At 41.9% G+C, this 21,135-nt stretch overlaps 3 protein-coding genes across 4 annotated transcripts in view; 2 read left to right on the top strand and 1 right to left on the bottom strand.

The window, feature by feature from the left end:
- Positions 1-699: 699 nt before the first annotated feature.
- LOC109057455 (chitin synthase chs-2-like) lies at positions 700-15,003 on the top strand. 2 transcript variants are annotated; one of them, XM_042768376.1, is made up of 19 exons: positions 700-862; positions 3,034-3,169; positions 3,875-4,060; positions 5,711-6,801; positions 6,911-7,009; positions 7,171-7,335; positions 7,933-8,080; positions 8,188-8,253; positions 9,428-9,662; positions 10,108-10,308; positions 10,959-11,243; positions 11,563-11,742; positions 11,847-12,390; positions 12,485-12,618; positions 12,861-13,216; positions 14,078-14,188; positions 14,272-14,489; positions 14,622-14,688; positions 14,826-15,003. In XM_042768376.1, the coding sequence occupies exons 1-19, from the start codon at positions 816-818 to the stop codon at positions 14,892-14,894; spliced, it is 4,338 nt and encodes a 1,445-aa protein (XP_042624310.1). In that variant the 5' UTR covers positions 700-815; the 3' UTR covers positions 14,895-15,003. The 2 variants fall into 2 exon arrangements, with proteins under 2 accessions (XP_042624310.1, XP_042624309.1); XM_042768375.1 differs by having other exon boundaries at positions 701-862; positions 6,908-7,009.
- A 545-nt stretch (positions 15,004-15,548) lies between these two features.
- On the bottom strand, positions 15,549-17,123 carry LOC109057514 (mitochondrial pyruvate carrier 1-like). The gene is made up of 4 exons (XM_042768378.1): positions 16,864-17,123; positions 16,208-16,304; positions 15,989-16,121; positions 15,549-15,849 (listed from the first exon to the last, which is right to left on the bottom strand). The coding sequence occupies exons 1-4, from the start codon at positions 16,936-16,938 to the stop codon at positions 15,825-15,827; spliced, it is 330 nt and encodes a 109-aa protein (XP_042624312.1). The 5' UTR covers positions 16,939-17,123; the 3' UTR covers positions 15,549-15,824.
- A 372-nt stretch (positions 17,124-17,495) lies between these two features.
- Positions 17,496-21,135, top strand: part of LOC109057482 (zinc transporter 6) — an 18,244-nt gene continuing 14,604 nt past the window's right edge. The window contains 1 exon segment of the mRNA XM_042768379.1: positions 17,496-17,726. Within this exon segment, the coding sequence (XP_042624313.1) occupies positions 17,534-17,726 (193 nt within the window). The 5' untranslated portion in view covers positions 17,496-17,533.

Here is a 21,135-nt window from a genome sequence, read left to right as displayed (position 1 = left end):
TATAATGAGTGTGACACGTGAACATTTTTGGGGTTTACAGGTTAAAGAGGTCCTGAAAGCAGCTGAAATTATGTAAACGGATGATTGATCGTGTCTTTCACCTGTGATGGCCTTCTCTCTTGCATCCCCGCTGCTTCAGTTCCTCCATTTCTAAACACCGATGCTTACTCCATGAGCCGATGCTGGGTTATGTCATGCTTACCAGACAGAGATGACTTCAATCTCACAAAAGAAATTAAATCCCATAAAAGAGTTCAAAGATCTGTGAGATTCACATCCCTGATCGGAAAAAAAATTATGACACAGAACCAAATGTGTATTCCTGTTCCTATGAGTATTTGTGTGTGTGTGTGTGTGTTTGTGTGTAAAAAGGGGTAACCTGTATTTCTACTTGCTATTTCTACTTATTATCTGTAAAAATGTGTGCAATTCCTGTTCCTATGATTAATGCATATTATATATAATGAGTGTGACACGTGAACAAAGAGGTCCTGAAAACAGCTGAAATTAAGGTCCTTACAAATATTGAACTGAAGGCTGATTTAAGGTCCTTCAGTTCAATATTTGTAAGCTGTTCAAAACATTACATTCTTACTTTAGGATAAATGGAATATTATGATTATGTTAAAAGTATGACTGAACTTTGGTCCAAATCATAAAAATTTTTCCGATCAGGGATGTAATAAGGAAGTTGAGCTGGGAAGAATCTCACAGATCTTTGAACTCTTTTATAGGATTTAATTTCTTTTGTGAGATTTAAGTCATCTCTGTCTGGTAAGCATGACATAACCCAGCATCGGCTCACGGAGTGAGAAATGGAGGAACTGAAGCAGCGGGGACGCAAGAGAGAAGGCCGTCACAGGTGAAAGATACGATCAATCATCTGTTTACATTTACAGTTTAAAAATGCTTTCATTTAATTTACTGAGGTAAAATATATTAAATTCATCATGAATACAAAACAGTGCTTTTATTTGAAAGATAAACTCAGTACCACATTCGCACAACAACAGATTTAATGTATTGACTGATTTAGATTAACATTTAAAATATTTCATTGAATATTAATCTTGAGTAAGATGCTTGAAGTTGAACACAGCTGGATTAAAGTTACACTAGTAAAGATACACTGTCATTAGGACGTTAGAAGTAGTTAGAATTAAATTACCTGTGTGTGTGTGTGCGTGCGTGTTTCTATACTGGTGGGGACTTAAATCTGAATACACTCCAACTCATGGGGACTCACTGTGGGGACCTAAATTGAGGTTCCCATGGGGAAACAAGCTTATAAATCATACAGAATGAGTTTTTTTTTTTTGAAAATCTAAAAATGCATAAAGTTTTCTGTAAGGGGCAGGTTCAGGTGTAGGGTTGGTGTAGGGCACTTGAAAATACAGTTTGTACAGTAGAAAAAACATTATGCCTACGGAAAGTCCCTACAAGGATAGTAAACCAAATATATATATGTGTGTGTGTGTGTGTGTGTGTCAGGGCCAGCTCCAGGCATGGGCAGGGGTGGCCTGAGCCCACCCAAATGACAGTCTTGCCCACCCAATCAGAATTAGGATTGGTAAAAAAAAAAAAAAAACAATCATAAAATAAAAAGAAAAACATGAAGTTGACTGTATTTTGAGAAGTTTAAGCTATAGCTTGAGACTGCCCAAACAATCATAAAATAACTAGGAAAACTGCAGCATAGCAAGGCTCGCTGAATTCACGCGGAGGCTTCAGTCTGTTGCAGAGAAGCAGAGGCTGACAACAAGTGAAAATGGGCAGAAATATTTGCGCGCTATCACGGGGAGTTTGCGAGTTATGAGTTTAAAGCACAAATATGTATCTACCACTGAAATTACCTGAGCAGCTTTAATGTTCTAAAGGAAATAATTCATGTAATTCATAATTGTGACGACTAGCAATTTTCTATCTTGAGATTCTATATAAGCGTCTAAACTGCATAGGCTCTACAGTTGAAAGCTTACCCCTTTTGACTTGCTGTTAATGTTGAATGTAAGTACCACTTACTACAGCAACAGTATAGCGACTGTATTATCCAGTGATGCAAACTATTCAACTTTCTTTTTTTTACGACTAGCAATTTTCTATCTTGAGATTACATAATTCATGTAATTCATAATTGTGACGACTAGCAATTTTCTGTCTTGATATTTCAGGATATTAGGAATACAATTAAAACTGAATGGGTGCATATTTTAAAATAGCTAAAAATATTATTTGCAGTTCAGATTGATTACTTTACAAAAAAAAAAAAAAAAAAAAAAAAACCTTATTTAGTTCCTTTACCATCACCATAGTGGTCTGGTCTTAATATTTTCTTTAAAATAATAATGTAATGTTCAAGATATGATTATGGCCTTGTTTGGTTTAAAAAAAAAAGTGGAAAGGTCAAGGTGACCGTGTGTGTTTGTATATATATATATATATATATATATATATATATATATATATATATATATATACACACCACTAGTAATATGCTACTAAGTAATAATATAGATGTAATATGCCAATATTTATAGCATCCCCTTTGTCTTTATGTGGTTTGGTTTAGGTGCATTTTTGTCCTGTTACTGTGTTTAGCATGTTATTGATTTATATAACACTTACAACTATTATACATTATACTATGGTTCAATTTATACATATTTATATAAATATATCTGCTGGCGCAGGAACATGATATGCAGCAGTAATAATGATTGGCTATGGGAGCTGCGCAGTCATATCAAAGCTGTTAATCTACCACAAACGCTAACATCTATCTGTTCGGTTTCATCTCATATTTAATATTATGTTTGTTTTATTTATGAATTGTTCGCTCATCTAAATGATTTGAGGAGGCACTGCTCAAACACTTGTTTCTCACACCACACTGAATGGAAGCGACGGATGGATTTCACATTTAATCATGAGGAGAACGCACAAGTGTCACATTCATCATCCCTCAGAAACACCACTTCACAGCTGCTTTTCTTCAGTCTTAGTTTTTACCTTTCACAATGACTGTCTGCACAGAGACACCTGGGACCCGTTCCAGCTGAACCCGATCGGAGCCGAAAAAGAGAAGAAGAGAATATGCTTTCGGATTCTGCAGAACCTGGTGGCCGTTATCGTGGGCCTGCTCGTGTTGGTCAGCGGGGTCATGAGCAAGGTGAATCATGACTATTACATGCTCATAAATATTAATAGAGGATAACAGCACCACCGCCCATGACTGTTTACTCATCTCTATGGCGACGTGTACATTCACAGCAATTCACAAACATCTGGAGCGTTCATGATTAAAATACATACATGTCAGTTTCTGTGAGCGCATACTGTTGAGCTATTGAAATATTAATCTGTTATCAGGATTTTTTATTTTATCGTAGTCATAGTTCAGGGATGAATATTGTAAATTCTACCATTCTTAATTGATCAAAGACCAAGAAGGACTTGCTGAAGACACATTGCCATGTAAACGCCAAATAACCATTATTCACTTTATAAAGATAAAATAATAACAAAATGTGACTAATTTGTGTCTGGTTACTATTTATTTATTTAAGGTGATGTTACAGTGTAATCACATAAATATAGCGTAATATTAATTAACTACATTTACTTACTATGGGGTTAGGATTAGGGCTTGGGTTAGGTTAAGGGTTCGTTGCTTGTTATCATGCACGATTTACTGTTTTTACTAGAGTAAGAACATGTAACACGTGTAACTACATCACATTAAAATAAAGTGTTACCTTGTTTCTTATTGCAGTTGCTGACTTTGTCATGCTCACACAACACTGAAGATTCAGTCATTCATAGATGATTCTGCGTGTAGTGAATCAATGCATTAAAGGCATTTTTTGTATTGCAGGGCTCTCTGCTGGTCTTGACCACTCTGACCAGTCCAGTGTCCTTGAGAAACAACGTGGACAAACAGTTCTACACGCTGATGTTGATGTGTGTGCTAGTGATGCCAAACCTGCTGATGTTCCTGAAGTCTCTGTGGAAGTGTGTCTTCAAGAGCTATGTGGCCCCTAACCCAAGGACGCTGGGAATCGTGAGTTGACATGATGCAGATTAACACAGGAGAACACTGCTTTCTACAAATTTTATAGGAAAAGAATTGAATAAGTCTAGCAGTTCCTGGACTGTGGGTAATGAGGAATGAAAAGAGGAAAGTCACATGCGAGACATTGGCCCATGAATCAAACTGGAAAAAAATAGATGGACAAATTACAAAGTAAACCATGCACTCACTGAGATATCACTGCAGTCCAAATCGAGCTTGAAACATTTCTAACGCTGCTCCTGGAGATCTACTTTCCTGCAGACCCAACCTGCTCCAACACACCTGCCTGTAATTATCAAGTAATCTGGAACACCTTGATCAGCTGGTTCAGGTGTGTTTGATTACGTCTGAGCTGAACTCTACAGGATGGTGGCTCTCCAGTAGCAGGGTTAAACAGCCCTGCTTTAAAGCAGTGGTTCTGAATTCCACTCCTGGCGACCCCTCGCTCTTTAAAATTTGCATATCTTTGTTATTTAACACTCCTGATTCAGACCATCAGCTCGTTCGGAGAGAACTCCACGCATGAACTGTGTCCGACTGATAGAGTCCCTACACAGTGTTCATTGCTCTCTAATCCCTGAGCATGAGAAATTCATTCTGCTTCAGAACTTTCATTCACGGATTTGTGCTACGCCACGACCTGCAGCGTCTTCACACACAGACCAAACTTCAGTAGCCTCTCACTGAAGAACACAAGATCCAGGGTGTGGATTCACATGTAGGGGCTGGAGATTGGTAGGTTTAGGTATATGTAAGGTGGAAGGAGTTGGATCTGGATTCAACCACGACCCCTGGATCTTGTGTTCTGCAGTGAGGACCATCTATCAAACTTACAAGAGAAGTGTGAAGTGTGACATAATATAACTTTATATCTCGCACACTTTAATGCCCTCTGAATGGAACACATTTGCTCCCTTCGAATTGGAATCATGTCGGAATATCCTGTGATATCCATTTCGAAAGGGGACTTACGGTCGAATAGAACAAAGATCGTGATAAGAGATACATACAAAATGTGCAGAGCGGGGGGTCGCAAGGACTGGAATTGAGGACCAGGCGATCATTTAGTGAAGGATGTTGATTTAAGCCTGTGTTATACTTTCCGCGTGTGCGAGTCTGCTAGTGTCTGCTATGGAATGCATGATGTAAAAATTGTCACAGGAGAGTGTGCGCGGAGGCTCTGCGCAGACATCCGCGTGCCTCCCATTTTTTGTCAGAAGGCTTCAAAATCGGCAGTTGCACATGCGCAGGCTGTGTGAAGAAGCCCATCGCTACTCGAACCTGTACAATCTGTCGATAAAACAATATAAAGACAGCAAGATATGCAATAATTCTGGGCAATTGTTTGTTTACATGTTTGTTGTTGAGTGGAAAATCAGCGTATGCTTTCGGGTGTATAAATACAAGTAGTCTGCATCTACGCTGTCCGTGTACGAGTCCGGAATGCTCATGCGGAAAATATAAAACAGGCCTTAGTCTCTTTGTGCTGTTATATAACAATGATGACTTGATGGCAGAGGAGTAACTCCTGGAGTAGTTCCTGTATCTCCAACATGCATGAACTGGTGAAATGTATACCTTGAATGCAATGGAAGCCTCAGTGTGCACATGAAATGATTGTTGTTAATGCTTCCGCAGATGTGTGGGATTGAGAGTCTGGTGGCAGTCGGGACCGCGATACTGGTGCTCATTGTGATGCCTAAGCTTGATGTTCTCACAAACCTCAGCATCCCCGGAGGCATCTGCATCCTTTCAGCCGTGTTTCAGATCGCCTTCCGCTTGCAGACGCAGAGCTGGATGATCCTCTACCCCATATGCTCCCTCATCCTAGTGCTCAGTGGTTACGTTCTACTGGTGGTCGACTACTACGTGAGAGAATCCTCTTTTGTCCCGGGACAAGTACAAGGTTGTTACATATATGTAGGCATTGCGATTTTTGCATCACTGCTGGTTTCTCTGAACTGGTGGGAGAACCCTTTTCAGGCCAGCACTAACATTCAGGAAATGCTCAGCGAACTAGACACTTTCAGAGACACCGTTTATCTGTTCACCAGCCTCATTCGAATAGCACTGACTTTGGGGGTGTACTTTCTGTATTACTGCCTGATTGCTGAGACTCCCATTGTATGGAATGATTTCACCAAAGCCAGTAAAGGCACAATAGAGATAGGCCTTGGGCTGTTTTCCCTGCAGGCGTTCTGCTCTGCTGCGTGCCACTGGTTTGGAGTTGTGGCCTGCAAGATCCACGCGATGAGATTTGGTTTTGCTCTGCCTGTGTCATTAACTGGTCCAGCAACACTAGTCCTGGGCATAATACTTTTCTTGACACAAGCTGAGAGTTTGGCCCCTTCATCTGAAACTGCTAACTTATATAGATCCGGCAACAATTTTACAATTCAGACTCCATTCTGGCCATTTTGCCATGAACTTAAAGCTCTCAAGGATGTCAATAAAACCTTGCTTATAATGTTGGAAATTTCCTATAGTATCTGCAAAACGTCACTCAACAATCCAAACTCCATGTGGCCTTTCTCCATGCTGGCGCTGGAGGGGGTCTGCATGTGGCTCGGGCTGGTCTCGTGCACGTATTACGTGTGGAAAATAAAGGTACAGAGAATCGAACGCACGTCCCAACTTTTCGTACGCCGCCTGTATGAATCCGCCTTCATTGACCTCTCTATGCTGCTGAACACGAAAATGAAAGTGGTTCGTACGGCAAACAAGGAGAGGTACATATAAAATCATGATGTACATGAAATGATACACGTAATACAATACAAGTGCACGAATTTAATCCAAATCTGACTGTTTCCTTTCCTTCTTTCTGTCGTGTAGTAGTAGTAACAATGAAGTGGAAAACTGTGTAATTTACCTTTGTGCAACAATGTGGCATGAAACATACGATGAGATGCTAAAAATCATGACTTCAATGTTCAGGTATTTACGATGGATGAGTATTATTAATGTATTTCAGCTCAAAGCCCAGTTGGTTGAAACCCCTTAAGCAAAGAAATGATCGCTAAGGCTTTTCTTCACCTAAGGGGTTTTAAACAACAAGCTGCAGTTCTTCATTCATCATGATTGTTTGTTGGTTTCAGATTGGACAGATACCGAGGGGATCCAAAGGAGGAACACAAGGATTGCTTTGACTTTGAGTGCCATATTTATGTTGACGATGCCTTCATGTTAGAAGAAGACACAGAGAAAAAGCTTGTAAACACCTACGTCTGTGACCTTATACAAGTAGTCATGGAGGTGTACAGGTAAAGCAAAGCTTAATTATATATATATATATATATATATATATATATATATATATATATATATATATATATAAATACTGTATACACACACACACACACACACACACATATATATATATATATATATATATATATATATATATATATATATATATATATATATATATATATATATATATATATATATATATATATTAGGGCTGTCAAATGATTAATCACGATTAATCACATCCAAAATAAAAAGTTTTGTTTACATAATATATGTATGTGTACAGGGTATATTTATTATGTATATATAAATACACACACATAAATTATATATTTAGAAAATATTTACATGTATATACATTTATATATTTATATTTCTTATATTTTATATTATATATAAATATATTTAATATATAAACATAACATATTCTTCTTAAATATATACATGCATGTGTGTGTATTTATATATACATAATAAATATACCCTGTACACATACATATATTATGTAAACAAAACTTTTATTTTGGATGTGATTAATCGTGATTAATCATTTGAAAGCCCTAATATATATACAACTGTAAACTAAATTTCACTGTTTTTGCCTTCAAGGTATTTACAAATAAGGAGCCTGATGAAGTTTCCATCATTGAAACACCATATGGTGGTCGTCTTGTGATTGTCATGCCAGAGGGAAACATGCTTTACGTCCATCTTAAAGACAAACAACTGATTCGAAACAAAAAGAGATGGTCACAGGTGAATCTCAAAGTCTTATTCCTTAGTATGACAAATAATTCAGTCTTTGCAACACTGTTAATGTTGAATGTTTACCTGAACCGGACTGAGCGTGTGTGCATTTTCAGATCATGTACCTGTATTACCTGCTTGGATGGAAAGGATACAATGTCAAAAACCCTCAGAAAATAACAGTAAGTTTTTTTTAATTGCTGGATAGTGTATAACATGGATTCACACAAGGTCACATCACGCACCTGCAGTTCTTCTGTGAACGGAGAAAACAGAATAAAACTATATACATAAAAATAAATTTATAGGCCTATACACCCAATGTATTTCACTTAAATCATTAACAGATTAGCCAAACGAAAGAAAGAAATGTGCTGAGTTTAGTTCATTGCGACACACTCCAACCAAAGTTCACGGAAAGGAAACCAAGATGGCTGAAAGTGGCATCCTGCTTATTTTCTTTATTTTGCCAAAGCTTCACAGTTTTGATTGATGTCTTCTATCTATATGACCATAAATCACGGAGTAACAGTTTTCTCTTTTAGAACAATGCAGTGATAAAAAACAGAGTTAAAGAAACATATAAAAAGTAACACCGCTCAATTTAAATAGTCCATAGTATCGTATCTGTTCAGCGTGCCCACCGTCTCACTGTGCTGTTATCCACCTTATTTTTCACTGCGGAAGTAATCTGTTTTCTGTGAATGTGCAAGACTTCCCATTCATTAGCCGCTGCAGGGAAATAGCAAGGGTAATAACAAAGTGCAGTAAACTGTAAAACTGCTTGTGCTACAAACCAGTGTGTTCATGATTAACATAATATATTGAAATAATATGGTAAGATACACCAGTTTGCAATATCAAGCAGCAAAACAAGCTGTTTTGTACAGCCAAAAATAGCTGGGAGACTGGAAACCTCGCACATAAAATATACAAAAATCCACACCTGATTTTATAGGAAAAATAAGGTGGATAGTTTATATGAAGGATGATGTTTTACATTGATAATGCAAGTGAAGTACAAAGCCTGTAGTTTACATAATAAATCATATTTTACCATCCAGATACGTCGTGCATGTGGAAACATTTGGCATCGTGCTTAATGAGAGACATTTTCTTGAAAAAATATTTTAACTTCTTTGAAGCGTTGACAGTTTTTCCTTTTGTTTAAAATATTGGGACAAAATCTGGTTATAAAAGATTATGCTGTATTGGCTATGACTAGATGCAAGATACCAGACTAAGGCTCTCTTCGTGATTTTTTTTTTTTTTTTTTTTGGGGGTAGGGGGCTTAAGAATAATATTGATTCTGCTTGAAGCAAAGCGATTTAATTTAAAAACTGTGTGTTCTTACAGAGACAAAACAACCCATGTCGTGCCAGTCTCATATCATTAGATGGTGAGAGTTACTTACTACCTACTCATGACAATGACAGCAAGAGGAGGCACATATCTGATGAAAACACATATATCATGGCCTTGGATGGAGACACAGACTTCCAGCCCGCCGCTCTGATTCTGCTCGTCGATCGTCTGAGGATGTATGACACCGTGGGTGCGGCCTGTGGACGAATCCACCCCACTGGAATGGGTAAAAATGATCTGCGTTCAGATCGAACAACTGAACAGAAATTGTCATCTTCTGAAAAAAAATTTACTTAAAATCTAGGACGTCAAATTGCATAACACTGACAAAAACCGGTACATGACTTAAAGGAAGAAAGAAGCAGCAGTTTGGATTCTATAGAAGACAATGTATTCCCTTTTATAGGCCAGCAAATTAAATTCTGATTAAAACATACAAAGTCCACTGACATAAACCATTCCTGGCAGTCACTGCAGTTTTATATTAACACCACAGAGTTGAAAGAATCATCGAAAAGATCAGATAGCTCAACAAAACACGCAAATCAGCGTTTACAATATGATAACAGTGCGCATATAACCTGATTATAAAAATGCTCACATGCAATATGAGCATGACACTCCACTTTTCCATTGATCAAATCAGCGGTTCTGTGTATGTGATGTTTCAGGCCCAATGGTGTGGTATCAGAAGTTCGAGTACGCGGTGGGTCACTGGCTTCAGAAGACGGCGGAGCACGTGTTTGGGTCGGTTCTGTGCAGTCCAGGCTGTTTCAGTCTGTTCAGAGGATCTGCACTGATGGACGACAACGTCCTGAAACGATACACCACTAAAGCCACACAAGCCTCTGAGTATGTGCAGTATGATCAAGGTAAACCCTTCCTCAGGCTCAGAACCCCTTCCTGTTTCTATAGCATTGGATATCTCACTAGCATGCTAACCGTCCACTAGAAGTCTTGTTTATGCTTAATAAATAACTTGCAGTTTCATTATCTCATACATTTGTCTTTACTATCTTGTCATATCCTATGAGACGTACAGTATATCAGAATAACCTTTTCCTGGTATGTATGGACACTTGTCATGTTTAGTACTACAGTGTTCATAAATGCCTAATGGTCTTGTTTTGGGATTTATCTCACCCCACTGCAGTGGAATAACTGAGAAAAAAAAAACACTTACCTGTCAATGCCATGTCACCTGTTTATATTTAACAAAGAATAATATTTGAAGTCTACACATATGACACGGACAGAATATTTTACATCAAAACTATAAAATTCAAATTTAATCAACATGATAAGGTTACATCAACTTTTGTGTTAGATCAAGTAGAAATAGATCCTTTAAATATCAGTTGCAGGTTAACACAGCACTTTTATTCAGTATAGTAGATAGTAGTGAGATGTCTATGACTTTTAGCATCTGATGTTTCTGTCTAGTTGATTCTGTATGATCGCTGAAAGTCGGGTTCCTCTATGTCCCACCAGTTCATCATGTTAATCAACTGCTCACATTTAGGTGAGGACCGTTGGCTGTGCACTCTTCTCCTGCAGCAGGGCTGGCGGGTGGAGTACAACGCTGCTTCAGATGCTTACACTAACTCACCGCAAGAGTTCAAAGAGTTTTACAACCAGAGGCGTCGATGGGGTCCTTCAACACTGGCCAACACTCTCGACCTGCTCCACCACGGGAAAGAAACGGTCCAGAGAAACACTTCCATATCCTTACTTTACATCTTATATCAGACCTTCACTGTGGCTTCCTCTATCCTGGGACCTGCCTCTGTCACCCTCATGATAGCAGGTAAATATTTAAAGACTGGGTAAAAACGTGTTATGGTGGTTCAACTACCCTGCTGGAAATGTCAGTTAGAACAAGCTTCTGATGGGACTGAGGTTGACCTGGCAGACCATCTGGTCGACCTGTTCAGGGCTTGTGTATTACCTAATCTGGTAGAGACCTGGTTGAAACGGTTAACCATGCCCCAAGACGCAACTTAGCTCACCAGGTTGAACTTCTTAGGCATGACCTGGTCAATAATACATCTCTGTGAATATATAAAAGTACGAAAACTGATGTGGAGTGCAAAGTCTGCTAATTGTCTCTTTCTTTTCCATTTTAGGAGCTTTCCAATTTGTGTTTGGAATTGAAGGCACTATTTCCATTATAATTGGTGTTATACCTCCAACTGTTTACATGATCATATGTTTTGTGGCCAAACCCAACTTCCAAATCACAATTGCTGCCATTCTCAGTGTCATATATGCATTCCTGATGACGGCATCCTTCTTCTCCATTATTGGTAATCATAGTTAATTATAGTTTTTTTTTTTTTTTTTTTGTATGTATAAATTGTGTTGAAAACATGCTTGGTGATATTCCATTTGATTGGACTTCTTATTTCAGGTGACATGGTTAAACAGGGAACATTTATAACCCCTACTGGACTCTTCCTGGTGTCTGGTGCGATCCTGTACATGGTGACAGCCATCCTTCACCCTCAAGAGTGCACTTTGATTATCTACGGTCTGATGTACTTCATCTGCATTCCCAGTGGATATCTCCTTCTCACCATATATTCCCTAGTCAACATGCACATTGTATCTTGGGGCACTCGAGAAACTAACAAGGCCAAGGAGCAGAAAAAGCAAGTAGGTGTCGTGTGCAATCGCGACTGCAAAATGTGCTGTTGGGATGTGAAAATCCAAGTCACTCAGGAGACCGAAAATCTAGTCCTTCAACAATTCCAGCAAGCCGTCAATCCAAACACACATGCTGCCAAAGCTGAGCCAGACGAGCCGAAGGCTCAGAGCACCCATGAAGTCCAGAACAGATTAGATGCGAACAAACACATCCTGGACTACAACGAGGAGATGACTCATAAGAAGGACAAGTCCAAAGAGAATCTCAACAAGGACTACGAGGAAAAAGACACTTGTTCTGATAAAAGGTAAAGAATATGAAAGTGTGTTTGGATTACATTTGCAATGCAGCAGAAAAGTTCTCATTTTTTCCCCATCTGTTGTTTCAAATGAATCTTACAGTGGGAGTTCCAAAAGCTATGAGAAAAAAAACGACCCATTTAATGATGACACAGACTATGATGATGACGACGATGATGATTATGATTACAATGCTTACGATAGTCTGGAGCCAAAAGAAGTTGTGCCTGAGAGCGGTAAGAGATGGCATCTTTTCGATCCATTCCTACAGGTATCTCTCTTATCTAGCACACGTGATTCATGATCATCTTGTCAGTACAGTTTTTATGAACTAAATGGGTGTCTCAGATGAGTAATAGTATGAGAATCTCTGATTTAAAACTGCATACAATACAATCCTCATATGTACCCTATTCTGAGTGTAGAGTTGGTCTGTGCGTTGAATTGTTGTTTACGTTGTTCTTATTCAAATGGACAGACTGGGTGGAGCCCGTGAAGAAAGAGTTCCTGAAGAAACTGACTTATGCAAATCTGAAGAGAAACCTGCAGGAGCAGATCCGATACACACTGAGAAACAAGAACCAGGAGGATCTGTGTGAGGAACTGGTGTCGATTCTCACGGACAACCTGAACGAGGAGCTGAGGGATAAAGTGGGTCCTGAGGACGTCTTGAATGTGAGTCAGCTGGAGGAACTGCAGTATGCTCTGAATGAAGCTGCCAGGCGCATCGTGAAGTCCAACCGCATCGAGAACGGAGCGCAGAGACTGGAGCGACGTGTCAAGAGGGCAATCGAAAGAACACTTGTGGCTCCACAGGTTGAGAAGCTATCTGAGGTAATGCTTGTTGGATGGTTGATGTTCTAATGAGATTTACACAAGTAGGACATGTTCCTGGATCTCCATTCCCATCGATGCATCAAAACCAACTCTTACCTTAACTCCAGCTAACCTTAAACTACCGCCTAAAAACCAGGGATGGGCAACTCCACTTTGCAGAGTTTAGCTCCAATGAGGAGCCTGTCTGTAGCTTTCCAGTACAGGGGTACTCGTTTTGGATGTCTCCCTTACCTGACCCATCCTTTGCAAATATTGGAGTCTCTTTTAATGAGAGCTGATTCAGGAGGAGTTGAAAAATGTTTAGATTTAGTTGGGGTGCGTCCAGGAAAAAGGTTGGGAAACACAGTTTTAGTAACCCTGAAGACCTTAATTAGCTTGTTCGGGTGTGTTTTACTATGATTGGATCTAAACTCTACAGTTGCTAACCCTGTACCCTAAATCTGATCACTTGGTAGGAACCTTATTCCAGGAACAACAAGGAAGTTGATCCAAGAACATGTCCAAACTGGTCAAATCACGTCAAGTAATTTGAGAGGTATTCAATGCTAGCGTTAAGCATCATGTTAATGGCTAAGGGCTAAAGCTAAGGTTAGGGCCTGGAACACCAATCTTAACCAGTTATGAGTAGGAATTGGTTTTGGTGTATAAACTTAGGTTGGCTTTAACTGGTTGACAGGAATACTGTTCCAAGATCAACTATAATCAAAAATAATATAGATTCATTTGGGTTAATCATGTTGTGAAAAGCTTCAGTAGATTATCAAAGGATAAGTAATCTATTTGGCTAAATTAACTGACAGACTGCACCCAAACTGTGAAGTCTTTTACATGTATATTTATGTTTCCCTATTTTACCAGGATGAACATGATTTCTGGAAGAAACTGATAGAGCGTTACCTACTACCCATACAAGATGACAAAGCTCATCTCGAGGAAGTGACACGGGAGCTCAAGTCGCTACGGAACAAGGTACGGTTGGCAAATGAAAAGGTTAATCTGTCCAGGCCTGTAACTTCATATACTAAATGAGAACTATTCTCTCTGTTTTGCAGGCAGTGTTTTTGTACTTCATAGTTAACGTCCTCTGGGTTGTAGCAACGTTCTTCCTTCAGGCCATTGGCACTGATGTTCTGAGCATCAATATTCCCAAGTACTATCCCAACGGATCTTTGGCACCAGACCCCTTGAGGGTGGAGCCTTTGAGTTTGATGTTTCTGCTGTCATTCGCCGTTCTGCTCATCATTCAGTTCTTGGCTATGCTTTACCACAGGTAAAACTCACATCACGTACAGCCACATTGGTACCTGAACAATCAATCTACTTTTATATACATATATATGTACACATACATGTATGGAACTTGATTATTTGAGATAAGAAACCCTGTTATTTCCCATCACAGAGTGTACACCCTCATCCATGTGGTATCGTACAGAGGCTCAGAGAAAGACTACAAAGAAAAAGATGAGGTGAGTAACACCACAACACCCAACATCAAGCCTCTACATTCTAAAAAGCTGACTCAATTTTTACAACGACTTAAAAAACTATTACTACTTAAACTTTGATTACTACATTGTTTTTACAATGGTCTTCTTCATTGCAGGAGGATGAAGATGAGGGATTGGTCCTGGGGAATCCCCTTAATCTTACCATCACTGCTGACGACTTATGAAACTGTTGCGAAAACATTGATTCTTTTGCTCCTAGTTAGTGAATTTTCGGTTGAGATTAATGATTTCTCATACATGAAATAAATAAAATAAAAATGAAGCCAGATTTACACCACACCACACCACTCCACAGCAAATGAAACTGGAGCTGGGATTTGTTTACTGTAGATTTTTGCACTGAATAACAGTCACGTTTTTTTATGTATTCTTTGAACAGTGTTTGATCACATGCAAGTTAGTTTATCTCTGTGTTAATGTATTTATTTGTCAAATATTAAACGTTCTGTATCAGCTTGGTCTGGACAAGTCTGTGTTTCTGTGGAAAGCACATTTCATTCATAGCTGGATGAAAATCCTGTCATCATTTATTCACCCCCGTGTTTTTTCCAAAGCTCTATGGCTTTACTCCATGGAACACAATTTATTTTAAGAATATCCTGGCCATTTTCCACATGAATTGAATTATCTCCATTATGACAACAACATACAAGTTATATACATCTTCTGGAGTCTTTTGATAGCTTTGTGTGAAGAACAAAATGATAGATAGACAGACAGACAGACAGACAGATAGATAGATAGATAGACAGACAGACAGACAGACAGATAGACAGATGATAGACAGACAGATATAGATGGAGTCAAAAAAGCAAAGGCATAATTATTTTTTTATTTTATCCATATTCATTTTTAACATACACACTGATCACATTATTAATTAAATTAATCAAATATTTCAACATTGCATACAAACTCTAACCTTCGAGGCTGTGTTGTAAGGCTTAAAATGTTATACGTGTAACAGAAAAATAGCATGAAACCAATCGTCAATGTATTTGAATGAGTATTTATTGTGTTAAAACCGATCAGTTGTTGCAATACGGACTCGTGGATGTCCTCAGAAGCATGACTGTGACCGCTGTGCACACTTATCATTTGGCCATCTTCTTCTCCATGCTGAGGAAGACCATGAGAAACAGATCATGTGTTAATGTCTAACAGAACCGGACTAACCTGAACACGCCTAGAAATAGGCTAGTTACATATTTACGGTAAACATGAGATGATATTATTAATCAGAAAGAGAAGGTCATACTTGTATTTGATGAGTCTGCTGCCCTGGATGAGCTGAGCTCCTTCATTGGTGAAGTGGCAGGCGAACAGAAGCCAGTTTCTGGGCTGGACCTTGTAGGCAAAGCGCATGAAGAGCAGCGAGTAGCAGGTGAGAGCTGGGAAAACAAGAGTGAAAACACCTCCAATGACCTTTGACCTCACACGGTCAGTCTGTTGCACAAGCTGCTGTTTGGTCACGTACCGAAGGTCATTCTGCCGCTGATGATCTCTGGACTCTTCTTCATGTCATTGATGGCGGCGATGGGCAGGCCCCAGTTTGCCACCGGACCCCAGAAATGCTGAAATAACACGACACACGACTGCTATAACCTCCGGGATACAGACACGACCAGATCTCATGTGTCTGGAGAGGAACTTACTGTGCTGAGGTGAAGATCCCCCGGGAAGAGCAGAGCGATCAGGAGAGGAAACCATCAGAAATTATAAAGTTGCAACAAGCACTTTCATCATAACAAATAAAACACATGCTAGGCTAAATAAGACTGTCAATATACAATATCAAGTGTCTGCTTTTTCAGAATTAATTTACAATAATCCAGATCTACAATTCAAGACATTGATGTTTGCATACAAAACCAGCACTGGCTCTGCACCTCTTCACCTAAATTCATTTCTCCAGACTCGTGTGTAAAGTGTTTCTGCGCGCCACCGCTCGCGGGTCAGACAGTGACCTCTTGCGGCGGGCGGCGGTACTGCAGCTCGTGCCCTTCAGCCGTTTCTGCGGTTATTACACACACACACACACACACGACTGAAAGTCACTCCACACACTCTGCTCACTGACAGCTCTCACACATCCACGTGCTCGAGTCGTCAGCGAGAAACACAGGGAAGCACTGACCTCATGAGATAGTCTCTGAACTCTTTACTGCGGAGTTGATCCACGGCCTTACGCGCCAGAGTTCCGGCCATTATCAGTCAGACGACGATACAAACACGACGTGAACTCGGTCCGTGAGGAGCACACACTGCAGACAGCACTGTAAACACTGTGAACCCTGCACTAAACACCGCTCGTTACGCTGCAGCTCCGCGACATCGACCAGAGGACAGAAAGAGGCAGGCTCGCTGCCGGGATTACGTCATTTCCTGCGTAAATATTCACGCCTGTCAGATTTGAAGTCCTTAAGCTGCTGAAACCAAAGCATTATTATTATTATATTTTAAACCCAGTTTACCTGGTTTACGTCAGATGTTATTATTGTTACCCTAAAACTGCTTTACACTTATTTTGGCAACGCACTCTCATTCCTTTGCAATGCGATATAAAGTACCTCATACATTGTAATAACACCACAGACTGTATATAAATAATACATTAAAAATATTGTTGATCCCCCTCTGTGTTTTTATTTTTGTTTCATAGTTATATACATACAATAATAACACACAAATTGTTGTTAACCGAAAGGTTAAAAAAGAAAAACAACAACAACTATTAGCTCTGGATTGTCATTGGCTGTCGTGAAGCACGTGGTCGCGACGTGTGGCGTAAGCGGAAGTAAAGATGGCGCTGGATGGTTCGTCCACGTCTGTTATGGCTCATGATAACTCATACCACATTCATGTTTCTGATTATTATAGCAGGAATCTGAGCAACAAACCCGATGTAGTGCCGTGTGGAGTCACCGAGAGGAAGGTGTCGCCCTCAGATAAGCCTGACATGGTGGTGCTGGACGTGATCAGCATCAAGGACTCGGGTGAGCGGGTTTCTCTTGTTTGTGTATAAAAAAATTAAAACATCAGCGCACCTTGTCTGTGTCTGTGTCTGTGTCTGTGTCTGTGTCTGTGTCTGTGTCTGTGTCTGTGCCTGTGCCTGTGCTCTGTGTCCTCTCTCTCTGCTCTCTGTGTCTGTGTTCTGTGTTCTGTGTTCTGTGTTCTGTGTCTGTGCCTGTGCTCTGTGTTCTGTTTCTGTGCCTGTGCCTGTGCTCTGTGTCTGTGCTCTGTGTCTGTGCTCTGTGTTCTGTCTCTGTGCTCTTGTCTCTGTGTCTGTGCTCTTGTCTCTGTGTCTGTGCTCTGTGTCCTGTGTCCTGTGCTCTGTGCTCTGTGTCTTTGTCTGTGCTCCGTGCTCTGTCTCCGTGCTCTGTGTCCGTGCCCAATGTCTATGTCTATGTCTGTGCTCTGTGCTCTGTGTCTGTGCTCTGTGTCTGTGTCTGTGCTCTGTGCTCTGTGTCTGTGTCTGTGCTCTGTGTCTGTGCTCTGTGTCTGTGCTCTGTGCTCTGTGCTCTGTGTCCGTGCTCTGTGTCCGTGCTCTGTGTCTGTGCCCAATGTCTATGTCTATGTCTGTGCTCCGTGCTCTGTGTCCGTGCTCTGTGTCCGTGCTCTGTGTCTGTGCTCTGTGTTCTGTGTTCTGTGTTCTGTGTCTGTGTTCTGTTTCTGTGCCTGTGCCTGTGCTCTGTGCCTGTGCTCTGTGTCTGTGCTCTGTGTCTGTGCTCTGTGCTCTGTGTCCGTGCTCTGTGTCCGTGCTCTGTGTCCGTGCCCTGTGTCTATGTCTGTGCTCTGTGCTCTGTGTCCGTGCTCTGTGCCTGTGCTCTGTGTGCTCTCTCTCTCTCTTCTCTCTGTGTCTGTGCTCTGTGTTCTGTGTTCTGTGTCTGTGTTCTGTGTCTGTGTTCTGTGTCTGTGTTCTGTGTCTGTGTTCTGTGTTCTGTGTCTGTGCCTGTGCTCTGTGTCTGCTCTGTGCTCTGTGCTCTGTGCTCTGTGTCTGTGCTCTGTGCTCTGTGTCTGTGCTCTGTGCCTGTGCTCTGTGCCTGTGCTCTGTGCCTGTGCTCTGTGTCTGTGCTCTGTGTTCTGTGTTCTGTGCTCTGTGCTCTGTGTCCGTGCTCTGTGTCCGTGCTCTGTGTCCGTGCTCTGTGTCTGTGCTCTGTGCCCTGTGTCTATGTCTGTGCTCTGTGCTCTGTGTCCGTGCTCTGTGTCCGTGCCCTGTGTCTAGCTCTGTGTTCTGTGCTCTCTGTCTCTGCTCTTGTGTCTGTGTTCTGTGTCTGTGTTCTGTGCTCTGTGTTCTGTGTCTGTGTTCTGTGTCCGTGTTCTGTGTCCGTGTTCTGTGTCCGTGTTCTGTGTTCTGTGTTCTGTGCTCTGTGCTCTGTGCTCTGTGCTCTGTGTCTGTGCTCTTTTCTCTGTGTCTGTGCTCTGTGTCCGTGCTCTGTGTCTGTGTCCGTGCTCTGTGTCCGTGCTCTGTGTCCGTGCTCTGTGTCCGTGCCCTGTGTCTATGTCTGTGCTCTGTGCTCTGTGTCTGTGCTCTGTGTTCTGTGTTCTGTGTTCTGTGTCTGTGTTCTGTGTCCGTGTTCTGTGTCCGTGTTCTGTGTCCGTGTTCTGTGTCCGTGTTCTGTGTTCTGTGTTCTGTGTTCTGTGTCTGTGTTCTGTGCTCTGTGCTCTGTGCTCTGTGCTCTGTGTCTGTGTCTGTGCTCTGTGTCTGTGCTCTGTGTCCGTGCTCTGTGTCCGTGCTCTGTGTCCGTGCTCTGTGTCCTGTGCTCTGTGTCTGTGCCCTGTGTCTATGTCTGTGCTCTGTGTCCGTGCTCTGTGTCCGTGCTCTGTGTTCTGTGCTCTGTGCTCTGTGCTCTGTGTCCGTGCTCTGTGTCCTGTGCTCTGTCTGTGTCCTGTGCTCTGTCTGTGTCCGTGCTCTGTGTCCGTGCTCTGTGTCCGTGCTCTGTGTCCGTGCTCTGTGTCCGTGCTCTGTGTCTGTGCTTTGTGCTCTGTGCTCTGTCTCTGTGCCTGTGCTCTGTGTCTGTGTCTGTGTCTGTGCTTGTGTCTGTGCCTGTGCTCTGTGCTCTGTGTCCGTGCTCTGTGTCCGTGCTCTGTGTCCGTGCTCTGTCTCTGTGTCTGTGCCTGTGCTCTGTGTCTGTGCTCTGTCTCTGTGTCTGTGCTCTGTGCTCTGTGTCTGTGTCTGTGCTCTGTGTCTGTGCTCTGTGTCTGTGCTCTGTGTTCTGTGCTCTGTGCTGTCTCTGTGTCTGTGCTGTGTCTGTGCTCTGTGTCTGTGCTCTGTGTCTGTGTCTGTGTCTGTGCTCTGTGTCCGTGCTCTGTGTCCGTGCTCTGTGTCCGTGCTCTGTGTCCTGTGCTCTGTGTCTGTGCCCTGTGTCTATGTCTGTGCTCTGTGCTCTGTGTCCGTGCTCTGTGTCCGTGCTCTGTGCCTGTGTCCGTGCTCTGTGTCCGTGCTCTGTGTTCTGTGTCTGTGTTCTGTGCTCTGTGTTCTGTGTCTGTGTTCTGTGTCCGTGTTCTGTGTCCGTGTTCTGTGTTCTGTGTTCTGTGTTCTGTGCTCTGTGCTCTGTGCTCTGTGTCCGTGCTCTGTGTCTGTGCTCTGTGTCCGTGCTCTGTGTCCGTGCTCTGTGTCCTGTGCTCTGTGTCTGTGCCCTGTGTCTATGTCTGTGCTCTGTGTCCGTGCTCTGTGTCCGTGCTCTGTGCTCTGTGCTCTGTGTCCGTGCTCTGTGTCTGTGTCCGTGCTCTGTGTCCTGTGCTCTGTGTCCTGTGCTCTGTCTGTGTCCTGTGCTCTGTCTGTGTCCTGTGCGTGCTCTGTGTCTGTGCTCTGTGTCCGTGCTCTGTGTCTGTGCTTTGTGCTCTGTGCTCTGTCTCTGTGCCTGTGCTCTGTGTCTGTGTCTGTGTCTGTGTCTGTGTCTGTGCTCTGTGTCTGTGCTCTGTGTCTGTGTCTGTGCTCTGTGTCCGTGCTCTGTGTCCGTGCTCTGTCTCTGTCTCTGTGCCTGTGCTCTGTCTCTGTGTCTGTGTCTGTGTCTGTACACATGTCTCTGTGTCTGTGCTCTTGTGTCTGTGTCTGTGCTCTGTGTCTGTGCTCTTTTTCTCTGCTCCTTTTCTCTTTCCCCTGTCTCTGTGTCTGTGCTCTGTGTCTGTGTCTGTGCTCTGTGTCTGTGCTCTGTGTCCGTGCTCTGTGTCTGTGCTTTGTGCTCTGTGCTCTGTGTCTGTGCTCTGTCTCTGTGTCTGTGCTCTGTGCTCTGTGTCTGTGTCTGTGCTCTGTGTCCCTGCTCTCCTTTCCTCCTCTTCTCTCCTGCCTTGTCCTTCTTCCCTCTTGGCTCTGTGTCTGTGCTCTGTGTCTGTGCTCTGTGTCTGTGTCTGTGCTCTGTGTCTGTGCTCTGTGTCTGTGTCTGTGTCTGTGCCTGTGCTCTG

Source organism: Cyprinus carpio, chromosome A13 (genome assembly GCF_018340385.1).
Source record: "Cyprinus carpio isolate SPL01 chromosome A13, ASM1834038v1, whole genome shotgun sequence".
Classification (NCBI taxonomy): Eukaryota; Metazoa; Chordata; class Actinopteri; order Cypriniformes; family Cyprinidae; genus Cyprinus; species Cyprinus carpio.
Note: the sequence above shows the minus strand (reverse complement) of the source record. Positions and strands in the feature narration are given on the sequence as shown.

Coding starts and splice junctions, on each gene's coding strand:
- LOC109057455 (XM_042768375.1), top strand. CDS start 816: ATGGAGGAACTGAAGCAGCGGGGACGCAAGAGAGAAGGCCGTCACAG. Junction 8,254..9,427: donor AAAACCCTCAGAAAATAACA/GTAAGTTTTTTT, acceptor GTGTTCTTACAG/AGACAAAACAACCCATGTCG. Junction 11,743..11,846: donor ATCCTTCTTCTCCATTATTG/GTAATCATAGTT, acceptor TTCTTATTTCAG/GTGACATGGTTAAACAGGGA.
- LOC109057514 (XM_042768378.1), bottom strand. CDS start 16,938: ATGGCCGGAACTCTGGCGCGTAAGGCCGTGGATCAACTCCGCAGTAAA. Junction 16,122..16,207: donor CAGCGGCAGAATGACCTTCG/GTACGTGACCAA, acceptor TTGTTTTCCCAG/CTCTCACCTGCTACTCGCTG. Junction 15,850..15,988: donor AGCAGACTCATCAAATACAA/GTATGACCTTCT, acceptor GGTCTTCCTCAG/CATGGAGAAGAAGATGGCCA.